General features: G+C 37.9%; 2 protein-coding genes across 3 annotated transcripts in view; both read right to left on the bottom strand.

Annotated features, from left to right (window-relative positions):
• LOC101116368 (lysophosphatidylcholine acyltransferase 2B-like) lies at positions 1-1,659 on the bottom strand. The gene has a single exon (XM_027964759.2). The coding sequence runs from the start codon at positions 1,657-1,659 to the stop codon at positions 1-3; it is 1,659 nt and encodes a 552-aa protein (XP_027820560.2).
• A 1,554-nt stretch (positions 1,660-3,213) lies between these two features.
• EPHX4 (epoxide hydrolase 4) overlaps positions 3,214-26,488 on the bottom strand; it is a 35,718-nt gene continuing 12,443 nt past the window's right edge. For both annotated transcript variants that reach the window (XM_004002190.4, XM_042250964.1), the window contains 3 exons: positions 22,966-23,069; positions 17,393-17,541; positions 3,214-3,880 (listed from right to left, as the gene is read on the bottom strand). In XM_004002190.4, coding sequence (XP_004002239.1) covers positions 3,649-3,880; positions 17,393-17,541; positions 22,966-23,069 — 485 coding nt within the window. In that variant the 3' untranslated portion in view covers positions 3,214-3,648. The remainder of the gene's footprint in view (positions 3,881-17,392; positions 17,542-22,965; positions 23,070-26,488) is intronic.

Raw genomic sequence — 26,488 nt, 5'->3', positions numbered from 1 at the left:
TCAAGCCTGTACTGGCTGTGGTAATGAATATACATAGGCTGCCTGGAGGTCTAAGTATGAACTAAATAACTTGGCATATACTGGATGCTTCAGGGCAAATTTCTTAAAGGTCCTGTATGAAATGTGGTCTGACTTTGGTCCAGCTATCTCCCGAAAGAGTGTGGAAACGTCAAGATCTGGTACTCCAAAAGCTGCCCGAAGTATAGCCGCTAATTCCTGTTCAGTTATGAAACCATCTTTATCAAGATCAAAAAGCTTAAATGACATTTGCAGAATCTTTTCAGTGTTGACAGGATTGCACAGGACGGTCAGACCTATCACATACTCTCTGAAGTCTATGGTGCCATCGTGATTCCTGTCAAAGAGGGCAAAAAGTTGTTGCAAGGGCTCTGAAATTGGGAGTTTCAAATGATTTGCAAACTCCTCGATTCCTACCTTCCCTCCTTTGGAGGCAACTGCAATTTCAGCGTATTTATCCAAGTACTGATGAATATTATCCCAATCTAACTTTAAATTCTGGCTAATTTTTGTAAATTCCACCAAACCAGCTTCCATGGGTAGTTGAAGGTTACCTGCAGAAATCATCAGTCTGCAGTCTTCGTAAGTGTGGTCTGTCACGGGCACCCCAAGAGCATTGGCCATGATGATCCTCACTGTATTGGCAAAAAGGACAGGGTCTTTTTTCTCTTGGACGTTTGGAATATGAACAGGCATAAACTCAACTTCTACCCTGGTGAATGGTTGACTCAGGGTCAACATACAGGCCTGGAAACCTGTAAACCCCTGCCAGGTCCAGGTCACCGTGTCCAGGGGGTTTGGGTACCTGAGCAGCACTGGCTGCACAGGCACCCCTGGAGAGAAAGCCCCTAGTTTAAAAGTGACCAGACAGCTGCGGTTGGTACACACTCCTTCCGGGAAAATCAGGATCTGTGGCCACTTTCTGTTAGATGTCACTCGCTTCAGGATTTCCTCCCGGGTGGTCTTCCTGGAATTGGGGTCCTCTCGGGTCACAAGCACCGGCTGCGTCGACAATAAGAATTTCCCAGCCACCGGGATATTCGCGTTCTTACTCGCAGAGACCACCGAGGGTAACCCTGCCACGACACAGGCGATCACATCAAAGAAACTGGAGTGCGGGGCTGCCACAAAGATGCGGGCCTCATCTCGGGTTGCTTTTTTCCCTTTCACTTTAACCAGGAACCCTGCTAAAAAAAAAGTCACCTGAAAGAAGAACTTCAGAGTTGGTTGCGCCAGTCTTCTCCACTTCTTGGCCGGCTCGGTTGGTTGAGCACGACGGCCTATGGTGGAAAGCGCAGCCATGGGCCAGAGGAAGATGATGAGGAAAGCAATGCAAGACACCCGCACGGGCACCAACACGGTCCCCATGAGGACGATGTAGGCCCAGCGCCACGCGCTGAAATGCGTGTGCTGCGTAAAGGGGTTGTCCACTGCCGGCGGGTACAGGGACTTGTTCGTCTCTTGGCTGAAGGCGGATTCCAACGCAGCCTTGGCGTCCACCACCGCAGCCTCAGAGTCCAACGGCAGAGACGAGGAGCTCAACACCGCAGCCTCGGAGTCCAACGGCAGAGACGAGGAGCTCAACATCGCAGTCTCCGAGTCCAACTTCGCAGGCTTGAAGTCCAAGGTGGGCTGTGCCATGAGGCCGACTTTTCAGTAGTCTCAGGACGCCTGTAGCTTGGATCTGGGGGCAGCCCCCGGAGTGCATCCCTTCCCTATATTTAAGTGCTCTTTCTGTTTGCACAGAATTGGAACGCTTTGAGGCAATTGTGAGTTAATAGGAAGTGATGTATTACCTTTAAAATCAGAAGAATCAAAAATAGTAAATGATGTAACAGGAGAATTAGAACCATATCAACAGTACAATCTTTTCTGCTTTTTTGTAAATGGCTTCCTTTTGACATATATGCTTAGTAAATTATTTTCACATAACAACTTCTATTGTCTATTATGTACCTACCAAGGACCTATCAAATAGATGAATATGTGTTAATCACAACTTTTTAATTTAAATGGATTTACCAGTCAAGTTTGCTTACTGTGAGATGCTTTGGCAATTGGTAAGTCAAATTTATTTACTCTTCCTACAAATTGATTTCTGCAGAGACAGGACTGTCTCTTTATACTATGTTTAACTGATGGCACCCCTGAGGCTTTATATCTGTTGCAAGCACTCTTCTATGGAAACATCCAATGAAAATTAGAAAACACCATTATCATAGGCCAGGATCAGCCATGGCACGTTTCGACCCATATTCTTAATATTAGTTCAGATGAACTGGTCAGCATTCCAAAGTGACATAAGTAACAACAACAAGAAACCTTAAATCACATTTGTCAGAAACAGGCTTCCGTTAAAATAAGTTAGGATTACTTTATTGTGTCATGACACATGGTCAATAATGTCTTATTCCTTCCTTAGTTGCTGCCCTTTGAAAATGATCAAGAGGGAAGCATAATCAAAGGTGGTTGAAACAGGCTCTCTGCTATAGTTTGTTGCATCTGCTGTATCAAATATTCCTGTTTGCTATTTGCGAATTTAAATTCCTTCAGAATTCAAAGTCAAATTGTAGGTTTCTGAAAGATGTTTCTAATTATTGGAATATACCAGGTTACCCATAAAATAGGAAGAGCAGTATGGATACCAAAGACTGTTAAACAGAATGTGATCTAAGTGGAAAGATTATGGACTTTACAACCAAATGGATCTAGGTCAGATCCTGGTTCTGACTCTTAGGCTGTAGGCAGTGATCAATCTCATTTTTACATCTCTAAAGTGGTGTATACTCCCTACCTTGCAAGGTTTGGAGGTAGAAGTACCTCATATACCACAGTGTATATAGAAAACTGGGCTTTTATTGGTAAACACATGTTGCTAGGATACGATAATAAGAATATTTAGAGACATTCCACTTACTTCTGTCACTTCTCCGAACTATGCTTAGTGAGGGAAACAGGAACACAGTTGTAGACTCTAAAAAAGCCATGATTTGGCATTGTTACTGGTTGTCTCCCCTTCCAAATGAGAGCAACCCAACAGAATGAGTAGTAATCTCTTAAGTTGGCATCATCCTCTATTTTGTCCTCTCTTGTTACACTTCCCAGTGTAAGTAGTATTTATGGCCTATTTTAAGATGCACATTCACCTTGTCATATTTGCTTTCAAACTAATAAATATACTATAAATCCAAGATATTTGATAACAGAATTTTTTAATAGTTAAAAAATAGTAAAAAGAACTTTTGAACAATAAAATAAAAATTTATACCACTGCACATTTGCCTTTTAATATGGCACAGCTAATCTTTAATATACATTTGTAAAAGGCACCATATATTAACAAGGTAAAGAATGCAAAAAAAAAACAAAATTGAGCCACATTCTCCAACTTCCTTTTTGTCCAAGTGTATACATTTTAAGGCAAATGCTTTTCTGTGCAAAATACAACAAAAGAAAATCAACATGTTACAAGTTCACACATTCTCAGATTTTTTTCAATATCATTTGTCAGGATGCTTATTTATAATAAAGCATATTAAAACAATTTTTTCCTAATGAAGCTTAAAGAAGTTGATGAACAATTTTTAAAAATTATTTGGAGATTCCATTATAGATTCCTCATAGAAAAAGTCAATCTTTTCTTCGTGTTTCTTCTTTTAGAAATGTCCATATCAATTTGTTCACTATGTCAGGTTGTTCTTGTTGGAGCCAATGACTGGTTTCTGACAAAATAGTTAGCCTGAAATAGTTTTTAACATAAATCTTTGTGACTTCAGCCATCTCAACCTCCATAAATGCGTCTTTCTCTCCCCACAGCAGCAGTGTTGGAGTGATCACCATGTGATGTTTGAGAGGCAGGCAGCTATAAAAACAAAAGACGTGGGCTTGAGACTCATTGTAAGAGTTAAAATAACATTTTCCCAAAATGTTTCTTTAGGCCACACATTTTTAAGGAGGGCAGTATCATCACCAAAGGGGTGAAAATTAGTTCTTGGGAGAGTGAAAAAATTTACACTTTTTAGATATAAACCATGAATATACACATAGTACATAAACAGATATTAAAATTTTATGGGGTGGGAGCAATTATGAAAAAATGTCTAAAAAGGCTCTGAAGGGAGGTGATGACAAAAAATGGTTGAGGGGACTTCCCTGGTGGTCCAATGATTAGTAGTCTACCTTCCAAAGCAAGGAACATGGGTAAAGAAGCCTATATGCTGCTACTACTGAGCCTGCGCCACGAGAGTGAAGCCTGTGTGCCTCAAAGAAAGATAATAAACAAATACACGACTGAGAAACACTGCATCAGGCAATCAATCTGTATCAAAAAATTTAAAGGTCTATTTAGCAAAGGGCCCAATAAAAGTTTTAATTGGATGAGAATGGCAAAATTGATAATGAAGGCTATAAATTAAATATGAAATTCATCACTTGAAGAATAATTTATTTTAAAAGGAAACCAGAATTTCTGAATGGTGTGATAAAAGGGAGCTTTTAAACAGTGTTAGTTTAAATATATTTTAATCATTTGTTGGATAATCTAATGCATTTTATGTGAAAATTAGAACTGAAAAGACAGAAAATATATATGGAATGAGCTTTAATATTACATGATACTATATTTTTCAGGGAGATTCTTTTTAAAATATATTTATATATTTTCTTAAATACAGAAAAATATAAAGAATAAAATCATGCATAATTGCATCATTTAAAAGATGGTCGTTTTCTATGCATATAGTTGAAACCATAAGTACAGCAAATATACAGTTTATACACAATATACATATATAAATTCTATATTAAATTATAACTTTATTTCACAAGGTTTTTCAAAAATAATTATAAAACATTACTTTATGGCATAATAACTGATAAATGATTTGACTCTTCCTGTATAATTGAATATTTAGAAGATAGCATCAGTTAAAAGAAGAGGAGGATGTTTTATGTGAAGCTACATGCTACAGTGAGCATTTTGTGTCCAAATCTTTATTGGCATTTCAGTTAACTTCTTTAGGCCAGAGCCCTAGAAGTGGAATTCCATATTTCTAAAGCTTTTGACACCTTCTGCTAACTGTTTTTCAGAAAGGTGGGATGGTCTTAATTTCACCGCTGTTAACTTAGAATGAGAATGAGCATTTAACTAGACACTCTCCAGCACTGGATTATATTTTCACTAGTTATAGAAAAGTCCTAATGTGTGTCTATTTGGGGTTGATAGGATGCTATCAACCTAGGAATGACAGGATGCAGGAAGATGTCCTGCACACTCCTTTCTGTCCACTTTGGAATAACTTGGAAGTTATGTTCATTCCCTTCAGAGGACAGGTTCTGTTGATCTACTGAGTCCCCTGATGCAGTGTTAAGTTTTACACATTTTAGGCACAAAGTCCTTGTTCCTTCTCCATACAAGAAAAATCTTTGCTACAGGGCAGCCTTTGTCACTTTTAAACTTTTTGTGTTATTACAAGTGCTCTAATTGTGAACTTTTAAATAAAATACTATTGAGAGATTTAAAAAAAATGTGCAGGATATCATATATGTCCACCAAAGACAACTTTTGACTCCATGCAAGTGGCCATCATTTGGTTGTAATGCTCCTAAAAATTAAATTCTTTGTGACTAGGTAAATGGACAGAAGAACCTGGAGGGCTACAGTCCCTGGGGAGTTAGACAGGGCTCAGGAATAAAAACTAGGTCAAATTTGGTTCTTACCATCCCCATGAGAAGGTTATAAGTGTTAGGATACTTCTCATTCATTTCTTTAGTTTCCTTTAGGAGAGATTTTCCTTAAACCCTCCTTGATCTTTGCCCCATCCCTGGCTGCTGAGTGATAGTTGTTGATTCAGGGTTCTGGACTAAAGAGAGTATATAAAATAATACGTCCTGAGGTGAGATTTACTCTCTTTTTCCTTCCCTCTCTTATCAGATTCCAGGGAGCCGATGGACTGAGGGGCTGAGGAGATGTGAGTTTACCCTTTAAATTTTCCCACAGGTGAACTGCTCTAAAGTCTAGACTGGCAACAGTTATCAAGACCCCATCTAGGTTGCAGAGTGGGTCATGAAGTTCATATTTTGGTTTTCATCTGCTAACTCCTATGTGATTTCTCAACTGGTTCAGGAACTGGGCAGGAAAAAGGGATGCTATTTGTCAGGTCCCCCCAAATACAGCATATGTATTTCTATAAACAGTCCATAGAGGCACCGTGTTTAAAACTTTATTAAATAGTGTCAGATTGCAGATATCCTTTCACAAATTGCTTCTGTGCCTTAAGATTATATATATATATTTTTTAATTTTTATTTTATATATATATATATTTTTTAATTTTAAAATCTTTAATTCTTACATGCGTTCCCAAACATGAACCCCCTCCCACCTCCCTCCCCATAACATCTCTCTGGGTCATCCCCATGCACCAGCCCCAAGCATGCTGTATCCTGCGTCAGACTGGCGATTCGATTCTTACATGATAGTATACATGTTAGAATGCCATTCTCCCAAATCATCCCACCCTCTCCCTTAAGATTATATTTTTAAGATTCGTCTATTGATGATACATGTAGTTCCACTTCATTTACTTTCACTGTTGTATACAATTCTATTGTATGACTACATGTACAATGGATCACAATTGATTCATTCTCTGGTTGGACATTTTAAAACTTCCAATTATTTTGATAATTTAAATAATACTGAGCTCATTCTTGTAACCATCCACTTGTGCCCATGTGGGAGAGGTTTCTTTCAGTATATTCCCTAAACAGACTTGCCACCTCAGAGAATATGCACGTCATCAATATTACAAGTTGTTTTCCAAACTGACCATATGCTCCACTCTCAGCATATAAGAATTTGCTTTGTACCATATCATTGCCAACACTTGTTCTCAAAAGTTTAATTTTTTTTTTTTCCAATCAAATGAGTGTAAAATACTTTGTTTACCTGTTATGGTAGAGACTGCTTCCCAAACTTCTTCCCTTCTACCACAGTGATAGAAAATCTAATTATTAGCTGGCCAAAGGACCATCCAGAATGAAGACTGACTATGTTTCCCAGGGTCCTTGGAGCAAGCTGAAGGTATGTGGTTTATGAGAAATGATTTGGGCGTCATCTAAGTTGTGTCCAATATCCCTGCCCCTTCCCTTTCTCACTTTCCACTCACTGAAATGCAGATGTGTTGTTAAACCATCTTGAACCACACAGATAAGGACAATATATGAAGGATGGCAGAATAACAAAATAGAAAGACCAAGATCTCTGACGAAAGAGTGACCTAACAGCTTTGATGACTGCACACAATATAGCCACCATATCAGCCTTAGACTATTAACGTTTTTAATGCCACTGTTACTTTAGGTCTCTATCGCAAGCAGTAAAACCTATGTCCCACTACTAAGGTGGAGCATCTTTCATGTTACTGACAGAGCCCTTTAAAATATATATATATATTTGGCTGTGCTGGGTCTTTGTTGGTACCCAGGCTTCTGTAGTTGCAGTGAGCAGGGGCTACTCTTCTTTGCAGTGTTAGGACATCTCATTGTGGTGACATCTCTTGTTGTGGAAGAGCACAGCTTTAGGGCACATGGGCTTCAGTAGTTGCAGCAGTGGGGTCAGTAGCTGTGGTTCCCGGGCTCTAGAGCACAGGCCCAACAGCTGTGGTACATGGGCTTAGCTGCTTCAAGGCATGTGGGATCTTCCGGGACCAGGGATTGAACCTGTGTCTCCTGCATTGGCAGGCAGATTCTTCACCACTGAGCCACCAGGGAAGCCCCTAGATCCCTTTTCTGCAAATTGCCATTTCAAATCCTTTACTTATTTTTGATTGGGTTGTCTTTTCCTTATTGATTTGGAGACATTCTTTATGAACTCTAGATAATATTAATTCATGAATACTGGAAGAAGCCTATCCCTTCTCTAGGGGATCTTCCAGATCCAGGAATCAAACAGGGGTCTCCTGTATTGCAGGTGGATTCTTTACCAGCTGAGTTACCAGGGAAGCCTCCTGACAGGGTTAGTTACCTACCTATTCTTTTCTTTAAAATTCTTTAAAATTGTCTCAGCCTTGTGCTCCTCCATGCAAATTTTAAAATCAGCTTGTTACATTTCATGAAAAACTTTCTGACAGTTTTGATTGAAATTTTATTAAGTTTATAGATTAATTTGGGAAAAATCAACAATGTTATGATATTGAAGTTTTCCACTTGTAAAGATGATAAACGAGGGTTATTTTCAGTAGTTTACATCATCAAGTCTGTATCAATGTTAAAACATTAAAATACTTCTCTATGGGTTAGTAAATAGACAAGGCCCCTAGTTCATATTCTTTATTGCTTCCAATACATTTTGATAATCCATAAAGGTCATCTTTTGTTAGAGTCATTCCTTTATACCTAATATTTTTGTTGCTATTGTAGGTATATCTATTTTTTAAATGTTTTATAACTATTGTTGGTTTATAAGATTATAATTTTCATATAGTAACCTTATATATGCCAACTTTGCTGAACTGTTTGTGTTCTAATAATTTTTTTCTGTAGATTTTCCCTTTCTCTAAATATATAATATACATTGCATGCTTGCCTGCTCAGTTGCTCGGTCATGTCCGACGCTTGGCAGCCCCATGGACTGTAGCTCGCCAGGCTCCTCTGTGTATGGGATTTCCCAGGCAAGAATACTGAAGTGGGTTGCCATTTCCTACTCGAGGGGATCTTCCCTACTGAGTCTCCTGCACTGGCCAGCGGATTCTTTACCACTAGTGCCATCCTGGGAAGCCCATATAACTACGTTTGTGTGTGTGTGTGTGTGTGTGTGTGTATGTGTGTGTGCTAAGTCGCTTCAGTCGTGTCTAACTCCTTGCAACCCCATAGACTGTAGCCTGCTAGGCTCCTCTGTCCATGGGATTCTTCAGGCAAGAAAACTGGAGTGGGTTATCATTCCCTTCTCTAGGGGATCTTCCTGACTCATGGATTGAACCAGCATCTCTTATGTCTCCTGCATTGGCAGGTGGGTTCTTTACCACCAGTGCCCCTGGGAAAGCCCATATAACTACATTATCTATACATAAACTTCAGTTTTTTTTTTTTTTAATGTGCTAGCTAAGACTTTCAATACAGTGGTGAAGAGAAGAGAAGCAGTTATAGCAGACAAGTTTAGTCTTTATTTTTCAAGGGAATGTTTTCAGTGTTTCATCACAAGGTATGATGTTTACTACAGGTTTCTGGTAGACAGAAGTACCTTTTGGATTGTTGTCATAATGGAACCATAATATGATTAACAGAATTCCTCTGTCCATGGAATTCTGCAGGCAAGAATACTGGAGTGGATTGCCATTCCCTTCTCCAGGATATCTTCCTGACCCAGGGATCAAACCCTGGTCTCCTGCATTGAAGGCAGATTCTTCTACCATCTGAGCCACCAGGGAAGCCTAATATGATTAACAGAAAGACACTAATAGACATAGAGAATATCAAGTTTAATGGCAACTGAGAAGAAAACTTACAAAGATGCTTTTATAAAGCAGGAAATAATGTATTATTCTCTTAGATAGAACTAGGACTTCTCAGGTCCCCCAGTTTCCCATGAAAATACAGTTGTGAACAGTACCACAAAGTATTTTGCCCTTTTAGTGGAGGTTTTTGATCCTCTTGGCTGATTCCCGGAATATATTTTTATATGCCTGCCAGTGCCCCAGGTACAAATAACCAGTACAAACCCCTGAGTTTTTTTCTTGGACAGCTGAATAAAGCAAATGTCTTTCCTCCAGAAATATCCCTTCAGGCAATTCAGGTTTATCTGAGGTCCTCTTCCTATCCTCTGTTTCTAGTCTACATAGTAGCTAGAAGATGTGTTGGATTTTAATAAATGCTTTTTCTTAATTTACCTAGATGATCTTATTTTTCCCTTTAATCTGTTAATGTGGTAAGTTAATGGGTTTTAATGTTGTTAGGTGTAATTGTTAATGCATGCTAGATTCTGTTGGATAGTATTTTATTTTGAATTTATGGATCTATATTTACAACATAACTTGATCTAATTTCCTGTGTTACACAGTCCTTGTCTTGTTTTGTTACGGAAGTTATACCAACCTGAGAAAATGAGCTGAAGTATATACCTTCTTTGTATAATGTCTGAAAGAGCCAAGTCTGTTTAAGAGTGGGATTTTCTGGGGCTTCCCTGGTGGCTCTTTGGTAAAGAGTCTGTCTGCCAAAGCAGGAGACATGGGTGTGATCTCTGATCCAGGAAGATCCCACATGCCGTGGAGTAGCTAGGCCCATGCACCACAACTTCTGAGCTCATACTCTAGAGCGCATAAGCCACGACTCCTGAAGCGCACCTGCTATGAGGCCAATACAACTTACTGAAGCCCTTGTACTCTAGAGCCCGAGCATGCTCCGTGACAAGAGAAGTGACCACAACGAGAAGCCCATGCACTGCAACAAGGAGAAGCCCCCACTCACTGCAACCACAGAAAGACATCACTGCAACGAAGACCCAGTGTAATCAAAAATGCATAAATAATTTTTTTAAAAGTGGGATTTTCTAAGGTAGAATTTATGTGTAAAACCACTTAGGCCTCTTTGTATGGGTGTGTATTTATATGTAGTTTGTACATATGCTTAAATTAATAACCCAATTTCTTTAATGTGTATATCTATTTAGGTTTTCTAGTTCTTCATGAGTCAGTTTTGTGTGTTAAGCTTTTCCTCAAAACTCCCCATGTTGACAAGATTCTCAAATTTATTAACATAAATTTTATATTTTAATATGTCATGTTTATATTTATGTCTATTTTCTCCTTCCTGATATAGTTTGTTCACGCCTTTTTTACACCAATCTTGCCAAAGTTTTTCTATGTTAGTGAAGTGAAGTCGCTCAGTCGTGTCCGCCTCTTTGTAACCCTGTGGACTGTAGCCCACCAGGCTCCTCCGTCCATGAGATTTTCCAGGCAAGGATATTGGAGTGGGTTGCTATTACCTTCTCCAGGAGATCTTCCTGGCCCAAGGATTGAACCCAGGTCTCCCACACTGTAGGCAGACGCTTTACCATCTAAGCCACCAGGGAAGTCCAGGGAAGGATAATATATTAATTACATTAATAGTGTTCAAAAAATCTGCTTTTGTTGATTCTCTCTATTGTGTCTTTGTTATTTATTGTATTAATTTCTGTTTTTACCTAATTTTATTTTCCTTTTAATTTATTTTTGTTTACATGTTCTTCTTTTCCAAATATCTTGGGTTGAAGTCTTAGCTCCCTAGTTTAAATCTTCTTTCCTTAATATAAGCATGAAAAACCATAAATGTATTTCTAAATATTGTTTTAACTGTATTCTACAGGCTGTAATACTTTTTTCTGTGTTTACTAGTTTCTGATATAATTTTTTTGATCCACAAGTAATATAGAAGTTTGAAATTTTTCTGACTGTATTGAGTTTTCTAAAAGTTTGTTGCTGTCAATTTCCCACCTCACTGTGTTCAGAGAACACAATCTATATGATACTGATCCTTTGGTTAAGGCTTGCTTTATGGTCCAGTATGTAAAAATCAATCCTTATAAATATGATATGTGCTTAAAAATACTGTGTATTTTCTCATTGTTGGGTGCAGGATTCTAGAGTTGATCATCACATTAAAGATGTTAATTGGATTGTTTAAATCTATATCCTTATTAACTTTCTGCTTGATTGATCAGCTTCTGAGAGAGGTGGATGAAAATCTCCAATAGTAACTGTGGATTTGCCATTTTTTTTCTTGTAAGTCTGTCAGATTTTGCTTTGTTATGTGATGCTTTGTTATAAGTTTAGACTTTCAAAGATGTTTTTGCAGGCTATTCCTATAACTAGTCCAAATCCAAGTTCATTATGATTTCTTGGGTCCAAATTTTGGAGAGTCCTTGGATGGAAGTATGGTCCTGGGGAGACCTTAGGGTGATTTTCATATCTGAGTATAATGTACTATACTTTATTTGTAGTCATTATATTTGTATAACCTTGTTTTTAATGATGTACTTGACCTTGATTCAATTCAGTCCAGTTCAGTTCAGTTGCTCAGTCGTGTCTGACTCTTTGCGACCCCATGAACTGCAGTACGCCAGGTGTCCCTGTCCATTACCAACTCCAGAGTCCACCCAAACCCATGTCCATTGAGTCCACCCAAACCCAACCATCTCATCCTCTGTCATCCCCTTCTCCTCCTGCCCTCAATCTTTCCAGCATCAGGGTCTTTTCTAATGAGTCAGCTCTTCACATCAGGTGGCCAAAGTATTGGAGTTTCAGCTTCAACATCAATCCTTCCAATGAACACCCAGGACTGATTCCCTTTAGGATGGACTGGTTGGATCTCCTTGCAGTCCAGGGGACTCTCAAGAGTCTTCTCCAACACCACAGTTCAAAAGCATCAATTCTTCTGTGCTCAACCTTCTTTATAGTCCAACTCTCCCATCCATACATGACCACTGGAAAAACCACAGCCTTGACTAGATGGACCTTTGTTGGCAAAGTAATGTCTCTGCTTTTCAATATGCTGTCTAGGTCAGTCATAACTTTCCTTCCAAGGAGTAAGCGTCTTTTAGTTTCATGGCTGCAGTCATCACCTGCAGTGATTTGGAGCCTAAGAAAATAGTCAGCCACTGTTTCCACTGTTGCCCCATCTATTTCCCATGAAGTGATGGGACCGGATGCCATGATCTTAGTTTTCTGAATGTTGAGATTTAAGCCAACTTTTTCACTCTCCTCTTTCACTTTCATCAAAAGGCTCTTTAGTTCTTCACTTTCTGCCATAAGGGTGGTGTCATCTGCATATGTGAGGTTATTGATATTTCTCCGGGCAATCTTGATTCTAGCTTGTGCTTCCTCCAGACCAGCATTTCGCATGATGTACTCTGCATATAACTAAATAAGCAGGGTGACAATATACAGCCTTGATATACTCCATTTCCTATTTGGAACCAGTCTGTTGTTCCATGTCCAGTTCTAACTGTTGCTTCCTGACCTGCATACAGATTTCTCAAGAGACAGGTCAGGTGGTCTGGTATTCCCATCTCTTTCAGAATTTTCCACAGTTTATTGTGATCCACACAGTCAAAGGCTTTGGCATAGTCAATAAAGCAGAAATAGATATTTTTCTGGAATTCTCTTGCTTTTTTGATGATCCAGTGGATGTTGGCAATTTGATCTCTGGTTCCTCTGCCTTTTCTAAAACCAGCTTGAATATCTGGAAGTTCACAGTTCACGTATTGCTGAAGCCTGGCTTGGAGAATTTTAAGCATCACTACTAGCGTGTGAGATGAGTGGAGTTGTGCAGTAGTTGGAGCATTCTTTGGCATTGCCTTTCTTTGGGACTGGAATGAAAACTGACCTTTTCCAGTCCTGTGGCCACTGCTGAGTTTTCCAAATTTGCTGGCATATTGAGTGCAGCACTTTCACAGCATCATCTTTCAGGATTTGAAATAGCTCAACTGGAATTCCATCACCTCCACTAGCTTTGTTCATAGTGATGCTTCCCAAGGCCCACTTGACTTCACATTCCAGGATGTCTGGCTGTAGGTGAGTGATCACACCATCGTGATTATCTGGGTCATGAAGATCTTTTTTGTATTACTTTTTTGTATTACCTTAATTACTGTATGTAAAAAGAGTCAAGGATCAGTTGAGCTTTCAGAAGGTTTGAGCTAGATTTAACCTACACCAGGGGCTTCCCTGGTGGCTTAGACAGTAAAGAATCTGCCTGCAGTGCAGGAAACCTAAGTTCCATCCCTGGGTTGGGAAGATACCCTAGAGAAGGGAACAGCAAACCACTCCAGTATTCTTGCCTGGAGAATTCCATGGACAAAGGAGCCTGGCAGGCTACAGTCCATGGAGTCGCATAAGAGTCAGACACGACCGAGCAACTAACATTAATCTACAACAATCTAGTTTAAAATCATCTTTTGCCTTTATGTAAAACTGTCAGTTTTGAACTTCACAGGCCTCCATTTTGTTTTGTTTTGTTTTTTCTCTCCAAGCTAATTAACAGGATTCTAGAGCTTAATCTTGGGAATGCAAGTCCTCCTAATGAATGACTGCTAAATCGCTTCAGTCGTGTCCGACTCTGTGCGACCCCATAGACGGCAGCCCACCAGGCTCCCCTGTCCCTGGGATTCTCCAGGCAAGAAACACTGGAGTGGGTTGCCATTTCCTTCTCCAATGCATGAAAGTGAAAAGTGAAAGTGAAGTCGCTCAGTCATGTCCAACTCTTTGCAACCCCATGGACTGCAGCCTACCAGGCTCCTCTGTCCATGGGATTTTCCAGGCAAGAGTACTGGAGTGGGGTGCCATTGCTTAATGAATGATTAATTGTTAGTAAAAGAATCTCAAAAATATGAGAATATTTTCCCTCTTTCCTTATAGCTACTTAAAACATACTGTTTTGCATCACAAAGCTATCCCTCTGATAAAGGGATAAATTGAGAACATTTAAAACCAGCATTCATATCTCCTGTCCACAATTTAATAACTCTCTTAAATGTTATTTGTGAAAAGTAAATGACAATACATGAACTTCAGACAATGTTGCTATATCCTATAAAATGTAACCTGTAGTCTTTGCAATGTCTGTCTACGTTGCTTGATAAATTATTACCTACAAGTACCTTTTGGGACTTTCCAGGTGGCTCAGATGGTAAAGAATCTGTCTACAACTCAGGAGACCTGGGTTGGATCCATGTGTCGAGAAGTTTCCCTGGAGAAGGGAATGGCAGCCCACTCCAGTATTCTTGCTTGGAGAATTCCATGGAGATAGGAGCCTGGCAGGCTACAGTCCATGGGATCAAAAAGAGTCCAGGACACGACTGAGTGACTATTACAAGTACCTTTTAAATCAACATCTCTATTTTGCAAAAAATACACATATATTTTTACACTTGTGTATTTTGTTATTGTTGTTAGTCAAAAAAGAAGATGGGATTTACTTCTCTTTTCATTCATATAGTCTCATGGATTTCATATTCAAAGACTTTGAGAGATTTTGTTTCATTTAAAGTAACACCTGCTACAACATTTTTCTATCCTCTTACTTTCAACCTTTTTGTGTCTTTGTGATTTACTCGTGTCTCAATCAAATCTGACATTTTGGTTTTTAACTGGTAGGTGTAACACATTAATATTTACTGTGTTTATTGACATATTGAAATTGTTTTTGACATCTTATTTTGTGCTTTCTATTTACCCTGCTTTGCTTCCTTTCTCTCCTTTCCTGCCTTCTTTTGAATTGATAGTTTTCTAGTCCCTTTCTACTGGCTTGGAAATAATACATTCTATTTCTATTATTTTATTTTATTAGAAAACAAATTATTACATATATATTATATGTCAGTGATTTCCAACTTTATCTAGCTATCATTTATCTATCTATATGATTTCTAATTCTGTTGTACATGTCAAATATAACCTGTCTTTTATATTTTCATTTCTTTATCTCTCTAAATTATATTCTAGGTAATTCTTTTTAGATCTGCCTTCCAATTCATAATGCTCTTTAGCTTGTCTGACCTGCTCTTTAACTTACTTATGGACTTTAAGACTTCAATAACATACTTTTCATTTCTAGAAGTTCTTTTGGTTCTTTTCCAGCCCTTTCCACCCTGTCATGATATTTTTCTTATTCTTTACTCATATTTTTATTCTTTCATATATTTAATAATTTAAACTTACTTTACAGTCTTTATTACTTCTATTATTTGAAAATTTTAGGAGTTCTGCTGCAATTGTGTTCTGACTCACTATTGGTGGGTTGGTATTTTTTGTAATTTGGATTATCAGCTCATCTTCAGTGGACCTTATCTGTGGGGATATTGTGAGCCTGAATTGAGGTGTATCTTCCAGAGAGATTCTGTCTTTGTTTCTGCTAGGTTTCCTAGGGAGTATTACCAGCCTATGATGATGTTAAAATAGAATTTTTCCCCTAAGACTTCTAGTATTATGGTAGTAGCATAAATTCAAACCCCTAAACATTTTTAAGGCAGTCTGTGGCTGCTAATACTCAAAGAGAATCTTTTTTCTCCTATGTAGAGTCCAAACTCAAACAAATTTCCATGTCTTATCTTTCACACTATATTTTCTCTCTAGACAATATCTTCTGAAACAAAAGCCTCATTTATCTGTTAGTGACTCCAAGATATCACATATCCTCACCCCAGATTCTCTCCTCTGAATTCCAGACCCTCGTAGCCTACTGACTATTTGAATAATCTAAGGCACCATTTCAAACCCAACTAGTCTAAGGTCAATAAAATTTATGACCTCAAAACGAGTTCTCTTCTAGTACTTTCTGTCTCAGTGATTGGCCTGAGTATCTGTAGAGTTGTTCACGGCAGGGATTCAGGAGTTATCTTTGACATCTCCCTTCTTCTCAGTTCCCCATCCAACCCATTACTAACTGTGTCAACTTTTCTCTTAAATAGCTCTTAAATCTACCCACGCTCCCCATCTCTACTGCTTTTGGAATAGTTCAAGCTGCCATCTTCTTCAGCCTGGATTTCTGAAGTTTCACCACATTCATTCTCTCAACGCATTCTCCATATTGAGTGACTATATCCAAATACAAATTGGATCCTTTTTCTGCTTGAAACTCTCATTCACTGGCTTCACGTTCACGGCTCTTAATATGGTCTCCCAGGCTCTGCTTGACCAGCCACTGCCTACCTCTCAGACTCATTCTCATTCCCTTCTCTTCTCTACATCCTCACTTTCTGGCTATGCCACTTTGTTACTTAAAACCATGGCCTTCCATCTTCCTGCAAAGCCTTGGAAGAGGCTGTTTCCTTTCTCTGGAATGCCAGTCTCCCTACTCCAAACTTTATCCAGTCAATACCAAACTCATCCTTAATTTCCTCATTCAAGCGTTATTTCTTCCATTTTCATCCCTTTCTTTCAAAGTCTTTATGTTAGTTTATAACCATACATACTGCAGTTGTTTGCTTGACGCTGTTTTCTCTACTCAGCTACAAGTTTTGTGAGATCAAGGACCTTGTCTCATTTTGCTCATTATAGTATTCTGAGTGCTGGCATAGTCCAGAATATAGAAAATGCTTAACAGATATTTTTTAAATGATTATTTAAAAATATAACTAAAAATATACATCTATTCAAAATCCAAAGGGACAGAAGTGGATAGAGTTATGGATAAAACAAGTTACACCTACATCGGATAGCTACTGTATTATTCTCTTTATTTTTCCATATGTTTAATTTTCTATAAAAAAAAAAAGATTATGCAACTTATAAAAACCAAAATAATTTGAGTATCTGGATAAATGGTGAACTTAATCTTAAAAATCAAATATTGGCTCTGTGTGGAATGAATATTTTGTTTAAAAAGAACAAATTATACTGACCTGAAGATATTTCGGTAATGGTTAATTGGACCACTTAATGCTCCAGGCTGAGAAAAAACATAAATGTAAGCTTCAAGATCTTCTGTTGTTAGTCGACATCCTTTTCTTCCAATGCCAGTGCTGTGACTAGTAAACAGATGTTTCAAAGCCTGGAAAGTGAGAAAAGAATAATTGAGACTTTTCAGCTACTTAACAGTAACTAAATATTTGGCTTTTGAAAGAGAATGATGGTCAGTGTGCAGTGATTGCTCCCAACTTCTGCTGTAGCCAGGTTGGAGACCTCATTGTTTACAAGTACATTTTATACATTTCTGCCGACCTGGCTTTATTTTTTATATTCTTCCCTTTAGTCCCCCATGCACACTTCACCTTTTTTTCCCCACACTTCACCTTTATGAAAAGTATCCTGTCTTCTTAGTGTCTATTCACATTCTGCTGAGCTAAGTACTATCTCTATCCTAAAGCCTACCCTAATGTTCCAGCTAACAACTGTTATATCTGTTTACTGACAACCAATCCATCACCACCTCCTGTTTGAACTTCTTTTTGACCACAACCTAGAGTAATAAACACATTTTATATTGTGATCCAGTTCACAGATCTACATATATATTTCTAAAATGAAAGTTTAAAGAAATAATTCTTATACTTATTACAGCATGTAGTGATATCTTCAGTTCTGTTCTACTTTATATTTAAGAATTCAAATTGCAAGTCACTTTACTGAATTGCAAAACTTATATCATGACTCACAAATGGGTCCCCCCTACAATCTGAAATCTCTATACTGGCATTTCTCAAAATGTGTCTCTTAACTAGCTACATCAGAATTATTGGGATTCTTTTGTAAAAAGTTTATTTTTAATTGGAGGATAATTGCTTTACAATATTGTGTTGGTTTCTGCCATATAAAAACATGAATCAGCCATAGGTATACATATGTCCACTCCCTCTTGAACCTCCCTCCCACTTCCCACCTCATCCCACCCCTCTAGGTTGTCACAGAGTACTGGTTTGAGCTCCCTGAGTCATACAGTAGATTTCCACTGGCTATTTGGGATTCTAGTTTAAAATTAGACCCTCAACCCCAAATCATGCTTGCAAAAATATTAAATGACATGTGCAGGAGGTGATTCGTTGGAACATTATTTGTGACAGAAAAAGAATGGAAACAAATGTTTATCAGTGGGTGGGGTAGTGGTGGTTGAATAAACTATGGCATAGCCACACAATGGCATATTAGAGTTTTTAGGACTCTAAGAGAAGATGGAGACAATCTGTATGATGATGATGGAGTAATTTGCAGGATATATCGTTAAGTGGCAAAACAAAGCAAGGGTGGAAAATAGTGTTTATATTAATAGTGTTATCTTTTGTGAAATAAGGAGAAAACAAATATATGCACATTTGCTTATGTTTTTGATAGAAAAAATAAAAAGATGAAACAAAACTAGCCAAAATGGTTTTCTATGGGAGAAAGAAGAAATAGGATGGAGATAGAGAAACAGAGATAAGTAAGACTCCTCTGAATGTACATTGTTTTGTTAGACTTTTAACTTAAAACCGTATGTATGTTTCATATAACATCACAGAAGTTATGTAAAAATTCTGTAGTCTTAAATTTGCTTTGGAAATTGTGGATAAGAACATAATTTTTTTTTCTGTCTAAAAAATATGTATGTCCAAATCATGTCCAATGGAAAGATCCAGAAGCAATGAAAACTCAGTAACAATGATCACCTAAATCATGGTCTCTAAATACGATATCCTGCTAATAGGAGCTAGAGTTCCTTCAGTAAATGACTGATTCCAGATCTGGAACAGAACATAAATAATGAACTTAGGACGTTAAGGAAGCAAGCTACTACTGACTAAAGGGCTCTTGTGTCATGGGGACACAGACTTGTAACAATCTGGATATCAAAGAAAATAAAGACTGTGATCAGTTGATATATCAATTCAGTTTAGTTCAGTCACTCAGTCATGTCTGATTTTTTGTGACCTCAGGGGTGGCAGCACGGCAGGCTTCCCTGTCCATCACCAACTCTGGGAGCTTGCTCAAACTCGTGTCCATCGAGTCGGTGATGCCCATCCATAGCAAACAGATTTTCAAAAATCCTGAACTCATAATAATATGAAAAAAACCTGCACTGGTCATCACTGGGGGCTTCGAGGGCACCAACTCATTACTCTGGGCATTATTTATAAAGGGAAATTATGAAGCATTTATCCTGCCATTCTTGTGGGAACTATATTTCAGAATAACCAAATACAAATGTGGAAAACTCTTCTTTATAGAAGAATTCCAGCTAATAAAAGCAGAAAGACTAATAGAAATAGAAAATCACTATTTTCTAAATGAACCTAGGCAGTGATGATCAAGGTCTGCTAGAATTATTTGGTGAAATGTTGTTAGGCAATTTGGATAGCCCGACAATTTGTAAGCCCACTGGTTAGTATTAGCATTACTAAAACTGGGACAACTAGACATTTTGTGCTTTTTTGACATAATGCATTAGGAAATATACAGTACTACCTATAAAATAATTCTTGTCAAATTAAACCATCAAGCCTCTAGAGCAGTAGCACCTATGAAGTAGGAAAGACAAGGGTTGGTAGAACTAGTTAAATAATACCACGATGAAGGACTCAGTCAAATCCAGAATATGAACCATTCCTCAGGACATATGAACAAATTTCTTCATTACAAAAAAAAGTGGTGGTAAGAAGAAAAGAACTGTTAAATGATTTTAAAAGCCTTAACAACCAAATACAATGTTTAGTCCTTATTTGGTTCCTGATTCAAATAAAGTGTATAAAGACAGTTGAGACAGTTAAGAGAATTTGAAGGACATTAAATTATTAACAATGCAGAGTTCCAGAGAATAGCAAGAAGAGATAAGAAAGCCTTCTTCAGCGATCAATGCAAAGAAATAGAGGAAAAGAACAGAATGGGAAAGACTAGAGATCTCTTCAAGAAAATTCGAGATACCAAGGGAACATTTCATGCAAAGATGGGCTCAATAAAGGACAGAAATAGTATGGACCTAACAGAAGCAGAAGATATTAAGAAGAGGTGGCAAGAATACACAGAAGAACTGTACAAAAAAGAACTTCACAACCCAGAGCCAGACATCCTGGAATGTGAAGTCAAGTGGGCCTTGGAAAGCATTGCTACGAACAAAGCTAGTGGAGGGGATGGAATTCCAGTTGAGCTGTTTCAAATCCTGAAAGATGATACTGTGAAAGTGCTGCACTCAATATGCCAGCACATTTGGAAAACTCAGCAGTGGCCACAGGACTGGAAAAGGTCAATTTTCATTCCAATTCCAAAGAAAGGCAATGCCAAAGAATGCTCAAACTACCGCACAATTGCACTCATCTCACATGCTAGTAAAGTGATGCTTAAAATTCTCCAAGCCAGGCTTCAGCAATACATGAACTGTGAACTTCCTGATGTTCAAGCTGGTTTTAGAAAAGGCAGAGGAACCAGAGATCAAATTGCCAACATCCGCTGGATCATGGAAAAAGCAAGAGAGTTCCAGAAAAACAGCTATTTCCGCTTTATTGACTATGCCAAAGCCTTTGACTGTGTGGATCACAGTAAACTGTGGAAAATTCTGAAAGAGATGGGAATACAGACCACCTGACCTGCCTTTTGAGAAATCTATATGCAGGTCAGGAAGCAGAACTGGACATGGAACAACAGACTGGTTCCAAATAGGAAAAGGAGTACATCAAGGCTGTATATTGTCACCCAGCTTATTTAACTTATATGCAGAGTACATCATGAGAAACGCTGAACTGGAAGAAACACAAGCTGGAATCAAGACTGCCGGGAGAAATATCAATAACCTCACATATGCAGATGACACCACCCTTATGGCAGAAAGTGAAGAGGAACTAAAGAGCCTCTTGATGAAAGTGAAAGTGGAGAGTGAAAAAGTTGGCTTAAAGCTCAACATTCAGAAAACGAAGATCATGGCATCCGGTCCCATCACTTCATGGGAAATAGATGGGGAAACAGTAGAAACAGTGCCAGACTTTATTTTTTAGGGCTCCAAAATCACTGCAGATGGTGATTGCAGCCATGAAATTAAAAGATGCTTACTCCTTGGAAGAAAAGTTATGACCAACCTAGATAGTATATTCAAAAGCAGAGACATTACTTTGCTGACTAAGGTCCGTCTAGTCAAGGCTATGGTTTTTCCAGTGGTCATGTATGGATGTGAGAGTTGGACTGTGAAGAAGGCTGAGCACCGAAGAATTGATGCTTTTGAACTGTGGTGTTGGAGAAGACTCTTGAGAGTCCCTTGGACTGCAAGGAGATCCAACCAGTCCATTCTGAAGGAGATCAGCCCTGGGATTTCTCTGGAAGGAATGATGCTAAAGCTGAAACTCCAGTATTTTGGCCACCTCATGCGAAGTGTTGACTCATTGGAAAAGACTCTGATGCTGGGAGGGATTGGGGGCAAGAGGAGAAGGGGACAACAGAGGATGAGATGGCTGGATGGCATCACTGGCTCGATGGACGTGAGTCTGAGTGAACTCCGGGAGTTGGTGATGGACAGGGAGGCCTGGCGTGCTGTCGCAAAGAGTCGGACATGACTGAGCGACTGAACTGAACTGAACTGAACTGAAATGATATTAAGAAGTTGTTCATTTTCTTAGGTTTGAAAATGGCATAGAGTTATGTTTTCTTTTAAAGTCCTTATTGTCAGAGGTATATGCAGAATCATTTCCAGGTAAAAAATACTATGTCTTTTTTAACCTCCCTAAATACTTAACACCATGTTGGACAAATAAGCAACCAATTAACTGAAGAAACAGATACTACACCTGACTCTTGGTGTCACTGGACATGGTGCACCAACACCTGCAGGTTTGACTTTGTCTTGGGGTTTCATTACCCCCAAGGGCTTCCGCTTCCACTACTGTCACACTCTCTCATCTGGCATTCATATCATTTATCTCTACATGGAATGTTCTCTAGAAAGAGATGTGCCTTTAGGGGCACAGGCTCTCACAAAAATTTGAATTAACAGCCATATAAACAGATTGTAAAAATAAATGTGTATGCCTGTAAACGAAACCTTAGAAACATTTATCAAGTTTTAGCATTTGTCTGTTTTTCTTCTTAAAGATGGATTTTAATTTAAAATGTTTTTCATTAATAATAATACATTATTACATTATATTACATTAACACAATACATTTGTTTGACTTATTTCTTTTTTTTTTGCATCGGAGGAGATGCCTAAGAGTGCATAACACACAACAGATATACAATAAATGATTATTTAAAATCAGAACAACATAAGGAGGACCCGTTTTGTTGGGTTTTTGGTTTGTTTTCAGTGCTTTAGTCTATCTTTGTTTTATTCTTAACTTCCTAATTTGTTATCCTCTTGGGCACCAGTCTTTTCTTACTTTAATTGAGGTATAATTAACATATTATGTTAGTTTCAAGTGTACAACATAATGATTCAATATTTGTATATACTTCAAAATAATAAACAATAAGATCATAGACAATAAGTCTGGTTAATATCCATCACCATATTTGACTTACTTTGAAATCATTTATGGAGAACATAAATTCTGGAAACCATGGTATCTGGAAGAAGTAATAATAGCTGGATTTGAACAGCTGGGCCGGGTGTCGTAAAATATATTCTGAAATTAAAATGCCATGTTAGACCTTATCCAAGTGATATGAATTACTACTGAAGTAACTTCTTTTTAAGACAGTTTCACCTTTGAGATGATCCCATAAAAGTATTCACAAATAAGGCTTCCGTATATTTCTCTTGGGAACAATTTCTATGTTCTTATATTTTATTTTGGATATTTTGGGTATTTAAAATATTTATAGCACTTTGAATAAAAAGAAAGTTCCACTTCATGAAGTATGGACTCAAAAGGAATAAGAAAACTCAAACAACACTGCCTTTTCTCCAAAGTTATTATCAGTGACTTAATACTTTTCCTAAGGATACATGGGGGAAATAATTGTCTATTGTTTAAAAGATTTTCCTGGCAGGCTGATTTAAATATCTTATTCATTTGGCCTCAACAGAAACTAAAGCATTTCCTTTAAATTCATTCATGTATCTAGAAAATGCCTTCATTTAATGAATTTTTGAATATCTACTATGTGTGAGGGGATTTAGTGTGAACAAGAGAAAAGAGGTTCCCATTTACCAGGAACTTACATAATAAATAAGTAATGAATATTTAAAAGATCATTTTAGTTAGCAAAAATACCATAAAGAAAATTAAACATGGTAATCTGATTGAAAGCAATGGTTCGGTGGTGTGGAAGAGGAACTATTATTTAGTAAAGGTGGTGAAATACGCTTCTCTGGGGATGTAGGAAGAGTGTAAAGGAACAGAAAGTAGGTCCTGTGCTTGGCACATTAAAGAAGCAGAAAGAAGGCCAGGGTGGCTGGTGTGCAGTGAATGAGGAGAGGAGATGGTATGAGAGGAGTCAGAAAGAAAAGCAGAAGCCCAGTTAGGTACGGCCAGAATGATAATGATATTAAGTGCTTTGGGAAGACACTGAAGTTTTAAAACTAGGGAATAATGTGATCATATGTATTAAATGTTGGAGAAGGAAATGGCAGTCCACTCCAGTGTTCTTGCCTGGAGAATTCCACGGACAGAAGAACCTGGTAGGATACAGTCCATGGAGTCGCAAAGAGTTGGACACGACTGAGCGAATAACACACACACACACACACACACACACATTAAATGTGCATCCTTGTGTATTGGGTACTAAATTTTCCTCACTATAGAGGTGATTTTTTCCCCTCATTTCTAATATTGTAACTGTACTCAAAATGGTTGGAGTTTTAAAAATTATATTTCTCAGATAAGTAGAGCACTGTTATGCTCATACTTTTTGTAAAGTCGTCATTGAGTAAGATTTACTTAGCCCTGCATTTAAGAGATATCAATATTAAGGGGAAAATGTATTCATATTACTTGAAGACCTCATATTGACCCGACCAGGGTTGAACCTATTATTAATAGTTCCAGAAATATTCAAGTATTTTCTTACCGAAATGATCAATTACAGTATGGACAACAGCAGTGCATGGGTTGCTTCAATCCTGTCTGACTCTGCGACCCAATAGACTGTAGCCTGCCAGGCTCCCCTGTCCATGGGATTCTCCAAGAATACTGGAGTTGGCTGCCATCCCTCCTGCAGAGGATCTTCCCGACCCAGGGATCGAACCCACATCTCTCATGTTTGCTGCATTAGCAGGTGGTTCTCCACCATTAGTGCCACCTGGGAAGCTCCCGTATAGCAGTACCAGCAAAATAACATTTACTCTAGGGTCCTGATCAACTGAACAAGCATGTAGCGCAACTTCTATTGCCTAACGCAACTGAGAGAAATATGATGAACCTCAGATTGATATTACCAAGAGAGGATAATTGGATATGTATCTAAAATTTAACTTTTATACATGTTCATACAATATTTATGTAGTCGTGTTCAATTTCTCCTTCACCTTCTCTAATTTTGAAGAAGAAATAAAAATATGTTGGTCTGAGTTTTTTTCCTTGGGGGACTACTGTGGATTGGGACAGTACTGAACCTCAGAAAGTTTGACAAGAATGGTTCAAGAGGACGAAATCATAACATGTCAAAACCAAATAAAAATGTGCCCAGCCATTTCCACAGGTGCTTATTGTTTTGTTTTTGTTTGCTTGTTTGTTTTAAATCATTCTTTTAAGAGTTCTCTTTATAGCAGAGGTTCTGAAACATATTCCATGTGGACCCGTGGGGATCCTCAAGACCCTTTCAAAAGATCCAGGTGGTCTGACTATTTCAAGACAATACTATTAGTTTTTCTCATTTCTTTGACATTTGCACATATGGTGCAAAGGCAACAGTAGATAAAGCCATTGTTGCCTGAGCACAAATCAAAGCTGTGGCACTAAACAGTACCACACTGTTTATAATCCATCGTACTCCTCACACCACACACTTGCTGTAAATAAATAAAGACATAAAATGAAGTGGCAGTTTCACTTATGAATGTGTTTGATGAAATAGCCAAAATTATTAATTTTATTAAGTTTCTACCTTTTGTATGTGTCTTGTGATGCAGTTAGAAAATATATATAAGGCAGTTCTGTTGAATACCAAAATTAACGATTATCTGGAGGAAAAGCAATTCTTCAGCTGTTAAGTTGAATTAGCTGCCTTTTTAATAAAATATCGCTTTTACTTGAGAGAATGACTAACAAACTATCATCAGTCAGACCTGGGTATTGAGCAGATAGTCTCCTGAAAATGAACAAAGCAAGCCTGTCACTTGGGGGAAAACAATCAGTGTTTGTTGTCAATTACCAAGTTCAAGCTTTCAAATGAAAATGAGATTTTTGGAAACTTGTGTCTGCTACTCTGAGCTTGACAGCTTTTCTATGAAGACTTTTTTGATGAAACTGGGGTGATATTAATGAAAGTGATTCTTTGATATCATATAATGAAATGTGTCAATTTATGGAAGACCTGAATAGCTCAATGAACCAATATCTTTCAATGCATGATGACTGCAAAATCATGCATAGGTTAAAAAAATCCATTCAAAGGGCTAGAGACCAATGGATTTTAATGCGACAGAATATGAAAAGTTCATTAATATGACATCAGATTGCACATTGTTACTAACCTTTCAGAAATCACCAATTTTTGAGTTTGGTGTAGTATTAAAGGAGAATATCCACACTTATTTGAAAAGGTTATTAAAATACTCCTCCCTTTTCCAATTACAAATCTGTGTGAGGCCAGATTTCTTCATATACTTCAATTCAAACATTTGCAACAGATTGAATGTAGAAGCAGATCTGAGAATCCAGCTGTCTTCTATTAAGCCAAAAATTAAAGAGGTTTGCAAAAATGTAAAATAATGACACTCTTCTCTCTAAAATTTTGTTTTGGAAGATGTAGTTAGTTTTCAATAAAATGTTATACATGTTAATATGTACTGGATTAATTATTTTTTAATGAATGAATACATAAACATTTAGAAATTTCTCATTTTTAATTTCCAATACAGTCAATGCATATGGGTATA

This window comes from Ovis aries, chromosome 1 (assembly GCF_016772045.2).
Source record: "Ovis aries strain OAR_USU_Benz2616 breed Rambouillet chromosome 1, ARS-UI_Ramb_v3.0, whole genome shotgun sequence".
In the NCBI taxonomy this organism is placed as follows: Eukaryota; Metazoa; Chordata; class Mammalia; order Artiodactyla; family Bovidae; genus Ovis; species Ovis aries.
The sequence above is the reverse complement of the archived record's forward strand: the minus strand, read 5'-3'. Positions and strand labels throughout refer to the sequence as shown.